The sequence below is a fragment of the Sinohyriopsis cumingii genome, chromosome 18 (genome assembly GCF_028554795.1).
Source record: "Sinohyriopsis cumingii isolate HCF-2022 chromosome 18, ASM2855479v2, whole genome shotgun sequence".
NCBI classification, from domain to species: Eukaryota; Metazoa; Mollusca; class Bivalvia; order Unionida; family Unionidae; genus Sinohyriopsis; species Sinohyriopsis cumingii.
The window spans coordinates 20,258,500-20,272,709 of NC_142978.1; the positions used below are offsets into that span (position 1 = coordinate 20,258,500).

Sequence of the window (14,210 nt, forward strand, 5' to 3'; positions counted from 1 at the left end):
ACGTACAGTCTCATGTGAGAAAGTCAAGACGATCGTGTTTGTATAAGGCATTCCTGGCGAAGACGACGGGATCGTGTCTGACCTCAGTCAAACACATCTAGTCATCTTCGACGACATGTTGGGAGAAGACGAAGAAGAAATTAAACTATGGTTTACGCGCAGAGGGCATCATCTTAATGCCAGTGGCATTTACATCACTCAAAAGTTGTTTCAACAAAGTAAAGCATATCGTATCAGCAGTATCAATGCTCATTACGTGGTCTTTTTTAAAAGCCCTGGAGATAAATCGCAGTTGCAAGTCTTAGCCAAATAGTTACGAATGCCTTGGCTTATTCATAGGTACGACAATGTCACTTAAATCCCGCACGCCTATTTACTCGTAAATTTAAAATCCACCAGCCCCGATACTTTTCTATTTCATCACTGGTACCACAACGGAAGGCCTGTCGTGCACGTGTCCCCTTCTTCGACTTAACAACAAGAACACCAGCAACAAAACCTATAAAATCCTCGGACGTGTAAAGCCATGGACTTCAGTGTATTTTTGTGTGTGCACCTGAATGCCCAAATATGTGCTCTCAAAGAAGTACACACCGTCACCATAGTCGTTCTCCTGTGCAAAAATGAAAAAGAGAAACAGAAAAGGACAGTCTCGTCATCCGAAAAAATGCTTAGCCAAGCATCGACGTCACCCCCAGAAAAGACACAGTCGTCTAAAGAAACAAAGGAGCAACCAAAGGGGAGGAATCTTTGGCGATTTTGAAAAACAAATCGTCACCTTTAATGACGAAGCGATAGTCCAAGTAAAAAGAAAAAAGTCGTGTTACAAGTCATCGACGTTAGTGTATTCTTGTTGTGTGCACCGGAACCAACACACAATCAAACAAAGATGTCATCACTAGAAAACATCTTTTTTCACCATCAAAGGAAAGAAAAGGAAAGCACTGCCTCGTCGTTTAGTCAAACATTGCAATATGTTGTCCGTCCTGTCCACCCATGCGAAACCTCATTCCAACAACCTCGAAAGACGTTATCGATACCGTGAGCGAATGTTGTCTGATTATATTGAAAATCACGATACCTTTGCCTCCACATCAGAAAAAAATGCTTAGTCAAACAACGATACGTTCTTCGCCAAATGGTCCGAAAGAAAATCCCCATTCGACAAGAGAAAAAAAAGTTGGTGCAACGCATAGAATTTTTACCCCTGTAAAGACCTATTACCAAATCAATAGTAGGACCCATGTTGGGACTCCTGGGACGTATTTTACCAATGCTTCCAAGATAAAAAGGTCCATGAAGATAAACTGGCCCTCTGGAGTTAAAAGATTTCAGACGTGACCGTTGAAATCCAATGGAAGGACGAAACCGGGCTTTAGTGCTTTATAAGCGATGGATGGAATACCATCGTTGGCAAGAACAATGGACCCCTAATGTACCTCCCAAGCCTCATTTGACCGAGATATCACTATTACAACATGAATAGCATTCTTTGATGGATCGCAGCGATTTGTCAGAAACTGGAAAATCGCAATGGTACGGTCAACTGTTACAACAACATTAACTCTTTAACCAGAATACTAAACACGAAACAGCTCTACCAAATATATAAGATTTTAAGACAGGATTAAAAGTCCACCACCACAACTACTTCCCTCAGTGACCAAGACAGACGCAGCTCCACCAATGACTGAGGAAGAAGAGGTACGAGAAGTCTTTCGAACACCGTCAGCAGCTCCCATTCCTTGTAAGATAGCAGAATCCTTGTTGATCCCTTCCCCAACCCCTCAACAAGAAGAACTCAAAGCTTGGGTTAAAATTATGATACTGACTCCTCCTTTGACAGAAGTCAAAAGAAAGAAGGGTAACCATAAATGAAAAACGAAAAGAAGATCAAAGCCATCTCATTATCACCCCCAACCCCCACCCTCACAACGACCCTCGACTTCTACTCCCTTAGCACATCGGACACGTAAAGCCGTATCCAAACCACCGTTTAGCCCCATCCAAAGTATCATCAGCCAAGAGTGGGTGATTTAATAAAAATGGAGAAGGTGTTAGCCAGCATTTACTACGATCCATGCCATCCTGCAGGTTACGGAGGAGTTCCGAAATTATATCGTGCTACCAAAACCCAACTAAAAATATCCGTTTAGCTCAAGTGCAACGATGGTTACAAGAACAAGCCACGTACACCTTACACAAACCCATTCGGCGAAAATTTTCCAGAATTCGCGCCAGAGTGGAGGGCATCGATCATCAATGGCAAGCTCATTTGGCCACCTACAATCGTGGCTACAAATATTTGTTTTCTGTCATCGACGTCGTTTCCAAATCTGCCAGAGCTTGCCATTGACTTCCAAATCGAGCAGTGAGCTAGTGCCAGCCTTAAAACTGGTATTGAAACAAAGTGATCGTCACCCTTTCTGATGGCAAATCGACAAGGGCACATAATTTATGAACCACGCTTTCCAAATAGAATTAAAGAAACGTGACATTCATATTTTTACCACCGATAATCCTGAAACCAAATCCAGCATCGTGGAACGTTTTCAACGCACCTTGAAAGAACGCATGCAGAAATATTTTACGTATCAACACACTCTCAAGTACATCGACATCTTACTGCACTTGGTCCAAGCGTACAATCAATCTTACCATCGGAGCATCAGATGTGACCCCCCCCCCCCACAAGCAGTTACTGTGTTTGAGTGCCCGTTTGGTACGTCCCCGACGGTGGCTGTCCCCAAGAAAGGTGTAGTGTTGGCAGCAGGAGTTTGGGTGCGCATTGGCAAAACCAAGCTTACTTTCGACAAAGGTTACTTACCCAACTGGACCAGCGAATTGTTTTGTGTCACTGGACGAGGGCGTGGCCGTCATACCGTCTATAAATTGGAAGACATGAACGAGAAAGTGTTGAAAGGAATGTTTTACTTGCCAGAGTTAAAACGTGTGGCCAAAAACGAAGACGAAGTGTATGACATCAAAAGCATTCTCTATCGAAGCACCCGAAAAGTGGGACAAGGACTTGTCAAAGAAGTCAGTGTACGTCGGAAAGGATATCCTCCTAGTTTTGACTCTTGCATCGACGCTTCACGCGTCGTATCGGATACTTGGCGGTCGTTCTGCTCAAAGTGTGACAGATGTCGTTTCAAACTTTAGGCAACACTTTCACGCGTCACTTGTAGAGCTTGGCTTCCTCGATGATAGTTTTGTAATCGGCAGCACCAGCCAACAAATGGAAAGCGGTACGTCAATAAATGTTCCAGGTACGCTCGATAAGGGTAAGCATTCATGATGCTGCTTACCAGTTTGTTATTCGGGTACTAATTCACCTCGCTGAACAAGGAATGCATGAAATTGTTGACGGGAGCTACTTCCTCATCGGCATCTAGATCATTACAATCCTTATCGCTCACTTTGACTTTCAAATACATGTAACTACTGTTCAGATCGATATAATATTCGGGCTGTCCTTTGATTTCAAACTTAATGGAAGCTGAGGCCATCAGAGAGGAGATGGGATGAAATTCGACCCACTCTGATTCTTGCATCGTCATCATACTGGGTGGCATGGCAAACCGATCCAGGTCTGACTTGGAACAGGCACAAGACTCTTGGTACATCATTTTCTTTCTGCGTTTCTCTCTGTGATTGCTTTTAATAATCAAAAACCTCTAAGTCTCTTTACCCGTTTGAAGCAAGATATTTTTGCCTGCTCTAAAGAAAGTTTTTTTAGGGTTTTGTTTGTCGATGATGAATGGAGGGAGAAATTATTTGCCGTGCGTCAATGCGGCATCTTTCAAGGCTTGCAATCCTCGTGTCACCATCGGTTTCAAAACGGGGCCACCGAACGAAAGGCTGATTTCAAAATATCTCTCAAACCATGTCCTCGCTGTCGAGCGACTCCTCTTGATACAGGATACCTGACTTTCAACTCGTTAGACTTTCCCTTTGGATAATGGAATATTTTGTCCCAGATCTCCTTTTATAGCAATGTTGACAGTGCCGAAATACGATTTACTGACGGGCAAATAGTGAGTATGTGCAAATTTGCGGAAGAATCCACTTTGAAAGGAATAGCATCAGTAACGGTACGGAGGTGTGTCCACCACATTGTACTCCACCACATCGGAGTACACAAACATCAAACTGAGTCCTTTGTTCAGTTCTACAGGGCATATAAATGCCCTGTAAAAATCAATATTGATTTTGATCTTCGGGCTCATAATCTGTGCTACCTTCAGTGTATGTCCACCCAAATGTTCAAACAAACAATCGTTAAACCTGATGGACAACGTTTCGGTATCTTAAAATCTCATTATTAGGCGACGAGCCACTTTATGGTACTCAATCTTTCGGCTCTGTTCCAGGCTTTGCTAAACGATACCTCAAACCTGTCAGCAATTGTGTCCACCAAATGTTCACCGCTACAATAATAGCCTGCCAAAATATTCACAGTATATATGCTTAATAATGGATTACTTGCTGACTTTGTGTCACCTGAAAACCTGATTTTATTCATCTCATGTTGCACTTTCTCGTTCAGGAATTCGACGTTGAAAGTGTTTTGAGTTTCAGGGATATTTTGGATTTGTGTAGGGTAAATCATTTCCACCAAAGCCACTTCCCTATTGTCCCTATACAAAACCTTAACCTATCTCCAACTTTCCCTTGACGCTATAGTGGCCCAAGGCCAATTTTGACACTATAGCGCCCGGACACCTTTTAGACTGGATTTCCCCTTGACGCTATACATTTGGACGATAAAGTGCCGGGACACCTTGATGACTGGGTTTCCCATTGATGCTATATTGCCCCCTTTCACTACTCAGGTTGATATTAAGATATGAATAAATAGTTGCTCACCCTGTCCCTTATATACAGCCTGTCACCTGACATACGACACAACAACATACACAGGATGTGGGTCACTTTTCCATCAAATTTGTTAACATATTCGCTTCTAGAAAACACCAGACTGGTAAACAAGGTCAGGCCTTGAATTTAAATTCAAGTAAAGGTCATGACATAAACCAGGGAAACATTATCATTTCCTAGGGAAAACCAAGTTCTTAACTCAAATATCAGTAAACCACTTTTAAAAACAAAACGCATTAGTCAGGAACTCCTACTCTCAGTTACAGACAAATTGCAATCGTAAAATACAAATTAAGCATGCATAACAACATAAAACTTTCCCATCTAAGAAAAGGAATTCGCCATTAACTACAAAGACTTGATCCATTCAGAACTGCAAGTATCCACAATATGTATGTATGTATGTATGTACGTATGTATGTAAGTATGCATGCATGCATGCATGCATGCATGTATGTATGTATGTATGTATGTATGTTATGTATGCATGCATGCATGCATGCATACATGTATGTATGTATGTATGTATGTATGTATGTATGTATGTATGTATGTATGTATGTATGTATGTATGTATATATGTATGCATGTATGTATGTATGTATGCATGCATGCATGCCTGTATGTATGTATGTATGTATGTATGCAGGTATGTATGTATTATATAGGTAGGTAGGTAGGTAGGTATGTAGGTAGGTAGGAAGGTAGGTAGGTAGGTAGGTAGGTATGTGTGTGTGTGTATGTATGTGGTATGTATGTACGTACCTGCGTGTGTGTGTGTGTGTGTGTGTGTGTGTGTGTGTGTGTGCGCGCGCGCACTTTACTGCTTTGTGTTGATCGCAGACTACACACAGTCAAGTTTCAGATGATACTTTTAATCACTTCCAAACTTGAATACAATTTTTTTTTAAATGTTTCATATTTTTCACAGGGGTTCCTGCAGCTTTGTTTACACTGTATGCAATACTCAGAAAAACTATTGCTGACGACAGGTAAGTTTCACTCGATTTTCAGTGTTAATTACAACATAATTTCAGATTTAAAAATTATTAGATTAATTTTTCTTGGCAGATGTATATTTCACACTGGCTGCGGTCTAATCTAATTTGAATGACTTCACATTATGTGTGTCATTTTCAAATGAATGAAATAACATTTATAGGATTTCACCTATCAGCATCGAACTGCAGGTCAATCCTGGGTTTTTTTCCGAAATGCAGATAGACCGCTGACTTGTTTCAAGCCTGATTATGTGGGAAACATTAGTAATGACACAGGGTGTTAGACTTACCCACGTCTGTACCGGATAACTCAGGGGTGGGCAAACTACGGCCCGCCAAGGACTTTCATGCGGCCCACCAAGGGTTTTCATGCGGCCTAGGAACAAGTCATCATTCGCACTGACTCTGTTTATGTTACTCTGTTTATCAAATAAATGTGCTTCTTTTGAAGTTTAAGTTTTCAAATATTAACAACATATTAACAACTGAAAATTAATTATGATGTTATTTAGAAAAACCTTTTGTTTTTGCTATTTCAAATATTAATTATTTTACTTAATGAACTATGAGGCCCGCGACAAGGTGTAAATTTGTGTATGCGGCACTTGCACTGGAAAGTTTACCCACCTCTGGGATAACTGGACAAACACAGTTCTGCTGACATGCATGCATACATATGTTTTTAAACAATTATTTTGACGTCGTACTGGCATTCGCAGAACTTTGAAGAATAGGGATATGTCTAGCAACAGACAGCATCATAACAACAGTAGTCTACTTAAAATTTAAACTAAACGGAAATAAATTAAATCACAATTTTCTAAAACAAATGAACATAAATCCTATCGCAGCAGTAAAACAAGTCTTTACATTAGTCGGTTTTTAAAAAAGAAACTAATTCCCTTTTCGTAAGAAAAAACCCCAGGGGGAATACATATGCTGGAATCAATTTGAAAGAAATCTCTTATCAATTCCAATGTGAAGGAAGGTACGTAATAATCTCGCTCCGTCTGCAAGAAATAGATTCTAAAGTCACATCAACCGAAAATCCCTAGATCACTGAATGATAAAACTTATTTTTTTTTTATGAAACTGCAACACTAATCATTCGGGTTTGACGATTTGCCAATTGAAACAAAAATGGTAATAACCGTTTTCAGCCTTCGATAACGACTGTATGTTTTATGGAAGTAGCCATTTTCGAGTTTTAATTTGGCAAATAAAATTATGCTAATAAAATATCTTAAATTTATCTTTCATCTCGGATAAAATTCACAATCTGACTTTCTAGGCGAGTTATTCCTGTTCAGGCCAACTATCACAACTGCCGTTGCATTAGCTGATAAATGTATCGAAGATTTCCATTGGTCAGAGTGTAATAAAGCGATCCGGATGCGCTTCCTTTATTTCGATCCGGATGCGCTTCCTTTATTTCTGTGCAAACTGAGCCTAGAAGTACTTTTATATCGACTTCTATAATTAAAGTCACGTGCAATCAGACTTGTATAATCAGAGTCACGTGCAACCCGACTTGTATAATTAGAGTCACGTGCAAGATAACTGATCTAGGCAGAATATGTAAGAAATCAATCTCACTAGTCGTGGAATCACTCTGTGCACAATGGTATGAAAGACATGAAAATGATAAGATTATTTTCGTTTGCTTCGTTTTATTTTTTCCTGTTATTTTATAATCTGATTGTATGGTTCCAATAATAAATGACATTCATTAATAGCTAGGATTTACAGGGCTTACTGAAAGAAACTTCTTCATATAAAATTCCATGAGTGAAATTTCAGAAATATAATTGAATTTGTAGGAGAATACAAAACGTACAATTTACTCTCTTTTTGTTATTTCTAATGCACTGACGGTTTCTTGTTCATTATCTTAGACTGGATTACGTGGAGTAAAAGCACGTAAACAAACCGGTCGTAAGCAACCTAAAACTGCCCTATTTACAATCAAATGGAAGAAATCCAACAGACTAAATCTCATTTTATTTGGTTTTGTCCTCTCTCTATTATGATTCCAGCAATAAATCGGACATTTAACTCAGTTAATATAATTGAGTTGGCATTTCTGAGCAAAATATTACGATTCGTTTCCATTATGAGGTGTTTTCGAATCAACAAAACCTGTTCTGCTGAATTTTAACTTCAGGAGTTTTACTATAGCCTTGTTTTGTTTTACTTCCTTTCCTGAAGTTTACTTTTTAACTTTTGTTCAAATTTTAATTGCAGTCTGTGCTGGACACTTCCGCTCACAGGACCAGATAAAGCGCTAGAGTGGGTATTAGTAAACACCCCATCAATATTGTGTCTGCTGGTGAGTTATTAAATCCATCCTGTATGACTTATGGATATATATGACTTAAATCAACGTAAATGGGTCAATAAGGGTCCAATAAAGTACAAAAATAGTTTCATGTAATTTGTCACGTGGTAAATTGTTGATTGATGAGATATCCATACTTTATTCCTATGTTTCTCCCTCATTATGTACAGTTTTGTGAAAAAGGACTGGTTTCGTTTTGCGTGCATAAGATGATTCTAGTGCAGAAACACATTTGTGGTAGCTGGCCTGACGATTTAAGGTTGTCTAACAATACGCTTGAGCAGCTGTACATTTCCCTAGCTCTGTTTTATTGTGCTTTCACGGTTTTCAAACAGGTGCTCGGCGCGAGCTTGATGTTGAAAAAAAAACCCGAACAATAATATGAAGAAGAAAAAAGTCATACCGAATGATCAAATTTCTCCTGCGCAATGTTGTTGTTGTAGGGTTTAACGCCATTTTTTAGCAAAAGATAGGCCATACATGGCGGCCAGTATAATTGGTGGAGGAAGAACCCTGGAAAACCCCGGGAAGAACCACCGACCCACGAGAAACTACTGGCAGGCTTTCTCACGTACCAACGTTAGCCGAGCCTGAGACTCGAACTCACGCAGACAGAGGTGAGATGGCAGTGATCAGTAACAGTGAGCGCTTTAGACCACTCGGCCACTCTGGGCCCCCTTGTGCAATGTAATATGATTGGCTCATAGGTAGAGTCATGAACTAGAAACATGGGGTTCATTTAAGTATTACCCTTTCAGCCAATCATATTTCACCATTAATGGGTGAGCCTCATTGTCGAAATGTTTTGAAAAAGAATGCAACGTGTATTCGATTTGTGCGGACTTAAGATAATTCTTCCTTGGACCATAATTTCTAAGGTTGAATTAAGTTAATGATAAGAAGGAACATGCTTTTGCATTTACCACTGTTCTTAGATTAATTAAGGAATTTAGCGCACAGTTGCAAATACTGTATCTTTTAGTAAAATAGAGCTCGTTGCATAGGATCGTAACTTTGTCCCAGCAGGTAAAATTCGCGAAATTAGTACGTTTCGGAGCGCGTACCTTCAGTTGGGTGTAACTCAGAAAAATCAATGATGCCTTCATGAATAGAAAAAGTACTCCGGAGTAAAACAAGCCTTATATTATTGTTATGCGCTTTCAAAGACGAAAATAGCAGAAGGAAATCGAGGGCCAAATGTGGAACGAAGTTTTTGGAAGTATCTTACCTTGTCTCTTTTATAGTCTGAAAAACAGGTTCCTATGTTAGAACCGGTCATGGAGGTAATCTGAAGTAATTTTTTCACTCGGTATGACCTTTTTCCTAAAGATTATTGCTTTCTTCTAGAACCTATGAATTTTCATAGCGAGATATTTAATGGGAAATCGATATTCCTGGTCCACTTTCATTGTCATTAAAGGATGACTGCGAAACATATGTTACCGCCTTACACATTAATTATCTGCAATTTGAATTTTATGGATGTTCACGAGTTGCGTAGAGGGGGAGGGAACGGTGTGTGTATGTGTGTGTGTGGAGCAATCTCAAATGATAAACTTTGTCGTGCCAATATCTTTATTCGGTTTCTCAATTGTCTGATGATCTTAAAAATGAATACATTGTAATTGGCATAGATCTTTTTATATTTTAACCAATTTGTTATTATCATTAGTTTTGTTGCTGTTTATATTAATAGTAGTTGAGATAGTGGTATTATATTTGTTACAACTATTATTATTATTACTATTATTATTATTATTATTATTATTATTATTATTATTACTATTATTATTATTATTATTATTATTATTATTATTATTATTATCATTATTATTATTATTATTATTATTATTATTATTATTATTATTACTACTACTACTATTATTATTATTATTACTATTATTATTATTACTATTATTATTATTATTATTATTATTGCAGTTAAATTTCATTTTTCTGCTGAATATTCTGAGAATAATAGTACGTGGCATGGTCCATCATCCGAACGAACCAACCGGTTTCAGGTACAATGCATTAACATTTTTTATTATATATTTCATAATGAGATAGAGAAATATGTCAGTGGGAGAAAAATGACATCGCCACAGTACCGATACCACTTTTATCGCCACAGGGATTATATTATTTTTGGAACTACTTTTTGCCCATTTCGAAATATATCTGCCTTTATGTATTCTATTCGAACCTGCGTTTCCATATTCAGGACTATTTCTTTCTTCTTCTTCTTTTTCATCTTCTTCTTCTTCTTCTCTCTTCTCTCTCTCTCTACATCTGCATCAGGTGGTACAGATCTTAAAATGTGTCAGCTATAGACCTTCTAATGTGCACTTATATAGTCAGTGGGGTGTCATCAAGATAAGCCTAAACACGAACTCCAAGCAGAGAAATGTAATTTATTAGGATTACCTGTATTATCTTTTATATCATTTGCATTCTACGTGAATCATGCAATCTGTCTGTGACTAAACTTATACGACATGTTGCAATGTGTCACCCATGCAGTATCGTATATCTACAATACTATACGACCAATAGCAAACATTTTGCAAGGACAAAGCTCCTGATTAAATTTAGCAATAATCTTTTTAAGTGCCAACTTTAACTCGCATCACAATCGTTTTTGAAAACGATGGATACATTGGGTGTTGTACAGTGTTTTTTGCAAACAGAAATTAAGTGACAATCGAGTATGGGATACAGAGCCTGCTACCGAACTAGACTGTAAGCATTACAAGGCCACACAAAACTTCATGTTTGAATGTAAAAATAAACAACAACAACAAAAAAGAACTAAAGTCTTACAAATAAACTCGCCAACATTAAAATATGACGTTTAAAGATTTTACACTCCAAAGTCCGTCAGATACACCCGCTTCGGTAAAGTTTCTACATTAGACCTACCCCACCTCAACAGTACCAATTCGGTCATGAAATGCATTAACGAAGATAAAAAGAATATGTTAATTTTCAATACATATATTACTTTTACAAAATACACAATCTAATGCATATTGTATTAACATTAAATTTGAAAAATGTCGCTGCCCCAAAATTATTGTACATTTAGGAGCATATTTTTATCGATGTAGTAATGCAGATGTTATTTGCATTAGTACAGTACGGAAACTGTCCATACAAATCAACTGATTTTGCCTTCATACAAATTAAAGTAACACTAAAATCTACGTTTTTGATGAGATATACTGAAATATTTGTTCTGAAATGAAAATAATATTTTGTACTGTGGCTCGTGGCTTCGGCACTTGGGACAATATAACGTCGCCAGTTCACTCGTGAAATATTTCAGTAAATGTTTCCACTTCACTCGTGAAATATTTCAGTAAATGTTTCCACTTCATGAGTAAACTATTTTCGCATATGTTCTAAAAAAAAGCCCAGATGTTCGTTGTTTTCATCTTGTTCATTGATTTAATGCTTCGCATTTGCAATCTGAACGCTAACGAATATGATCGGAAACTAAACCGTACATTTTGTGTGATGAATATTAATTGAATCCCACGCAGATATGCTCAGTGTCACATGATTAGATTTATCCCACTCAAAAGTCTTATGTCACATGATTAGATCAGCCCAAAACATGCCCTATGTCACGTGATTAGATCAAGCCCCACGCAAACATGTTCTATGTCACATGATTAGATCAATCCCACACAAGCATGCTCTGTGTCACATGATTACATCAATACCACGCAAACAAACTATGTATCAATACATTTTAGCGATACAACACAAAAATCACAGCTTATACTAACAGTAACAAATAATCATGACACCTCGCATTCTCTAATTTCAATTTCGTTGTTTACCATGTGTTATAATGTACCAAGAATCCGTCTTGGGCGTGTTGTACTCGCTAAACCTTGCGTATGCTGCCACGTTATAAAATCAGATCAATCAATCGATCGATCAACCACTCAATAATAGAACTGATTTCGAAAGTACCGTTATTGAAGGTGAAAGGGAGCTAACTTGTTTAAGATTTAGTCCAATGATCGGAACATAACTCTCGATGACCGTGAACGGAAAGGAGAATACAGTTGATAAATAAGTACCTAACTACCATGAACTTTCTTTCAATAGGCTTTGTTGGTTTTTCTTTAATTATTCAGAAAGTGTGCGCATTTTGCAAATTACTCTCTGAATAATGATAAACTTTACATCCATGTATAATTCTTTACATTTTCTTGATAATTTTATAAACACTTTAATTAATTTATAACGACTTTATTTTTTCTTTTGTTAGTAACATAACTATGAAAATATTATTTTAATACACTACATTTATTTATTTTTACAAAATGATTTTACTCGGTTTTCTTTTGAATTGCACCATGTCGAGTTTTCTTTCCCGTCCAGAAAAGCTTTGCGGGCGACGTTTGTCTTGGTGCCTCTGTTCGGAATCCACCAGTTTTGTCTCATATATTTGCCATCTTCAGACAACCAGCCTGCCTTCGATGTCTACCAGATAGCCAGTGCAATAATTAATAACTCACAGGTATGTCATATTGTTATTGTTTCTTTTCTCCGAAATCATGTTTTAATTTTATTAGGAACAACACGTAGTGTATTCAACAAGGCACCAGAATTTAAACAGAATTAAGTAAACAGAGTATCTTATAAATATTTTCTTTACTTAAAAGGCTTAGTATAAAATGGCACTCACGAATGCATCTTAAATTTAATACAATTAATCAGAACGAATGCCTATCGAAAACCATTGAAAAAATAATGATATTTTGAGCATGTAACGTGTACACTTTACGATCATTTGTAATTAAATGATCACCATACAGCAAACGTAGCTGATGCATACAATTTTCAAATTTTCTTTTAAATCCTGCACCTACAGATATTTTTCACAAAATTAACTTTAATTTTAAATAAACATATTCTTAAATCATTTAAGTTCCGTATCCTGATGGTGTTATTTATAGAACCGTAAACCAACTTTTATCTGCATCTCCTTTATTTCTGTGGAATTCGCGAGGAGATGTTTCTATAAAATAGAAACCGGTTGCTTGTCTTTTTTATTTGTTATCAACTAAGAATATTTTTAAGTGTTAGGTTAACTCCAGTCCTGCAACACCACTGGACTTATCAACCATAGGGAACCAATGTAGTTAGTTAACGTTACAATTTGTTGCGGCTGGCTACAATCACGACCTATAGATTGATGTGTTCCCATATATGCGTGTGTTAATAAACAACACCTGTTGATTTAACCTCCTTCATTTCTCAAACAAAGGATTTGATTTCAATTTTGTGGAGAAAGATAAGAAAGAAAGGAAAATAAGGGCAAAATTAATTGACGATACAATGAAATCTGTATTTCGACTTAAATTAATGCAAGTGAGATAGTTTACTTTTTAAAAATTGTTTAGTGCTTCACTATTGCAGATTAAGAAACATGCGCTTTGCCTTTTCTATTTCAGGGAATAGTAATTCCCCTAATATTTTGCTATTTTAATGGAGAGGTGAGTATCATAAGAAATGGAGTGAGTTGGGGTTGCGTGCTAATCTGTTCTTAATCACTCAGATGCACGTGTATTGCTTGGGATAACTGAAATAGGAATCAAACGCGTATACGTTTAAATATATGGTATTAAATTTCGCTGATGGTCGATCAATATTACCAATTAACAAGGTGACTATTTGAGATGTCACAGACCCAACGTTTCTGTAAATTTGGGGTAATTTTATCGATGATGCATATACAATACTCTTACATTACTGGATTCTTTTAAAAATCGCATGTTGTTATTTTTATTCCATATATCTTCCCTTTAGCTCGCCCATTTTTAAAGCTTCTATATTCGTATTTACTTATGGTGTTGATTCAATATGCCAGATTTTATTTTAATGTGATTTCAATTGTTTTTTACTTTTGCAATTCCATGAATGGAAATTACCTGCGAAACCTGCTTGCCGCCAAGCAGAACTTGTTCCTT

At 37.2% G+C, this 14,210-nt stretch overlaps 1 protein-coding gene across 1 annotated transcript in view; it reads left to right on the forward strand.

Annotated features, from left to right (window-relative positions):
- Positions 1 to 14,210, forward strand: part of LOC149776186 (calcitonin gene-related peptide type 1 receptor-like) — a 46,042-nt gene that overhangs the window by 30,200 nt on the left and 1,632 nt on the right. The window contains exons 9-13 of the mRNA XM_089942498.1: positions 5,813 to 5,873; positions 8,127 to 8,211; positions 10,162 to 10,244; positions 12,619 to 12,757; positions 13,695 to 13,736. Coding sequence (XP_089798624.1) covers positions 5,813 to 5,873; positions 8,127 to 8,211; positions 10,162 to 10,244; positions 12,619 to 12,757; positions 13,695 to 13,736 — 410 coding nt within the window. The remainder of the gene's footprint in view (positions 1 to 5,812; positions 5,874 to 8,126; positions 8,212 to 10,161; positions 10,245 to 12,618; positions 12,758 to 13,694; positions 13,737 to 14,210) is intronic.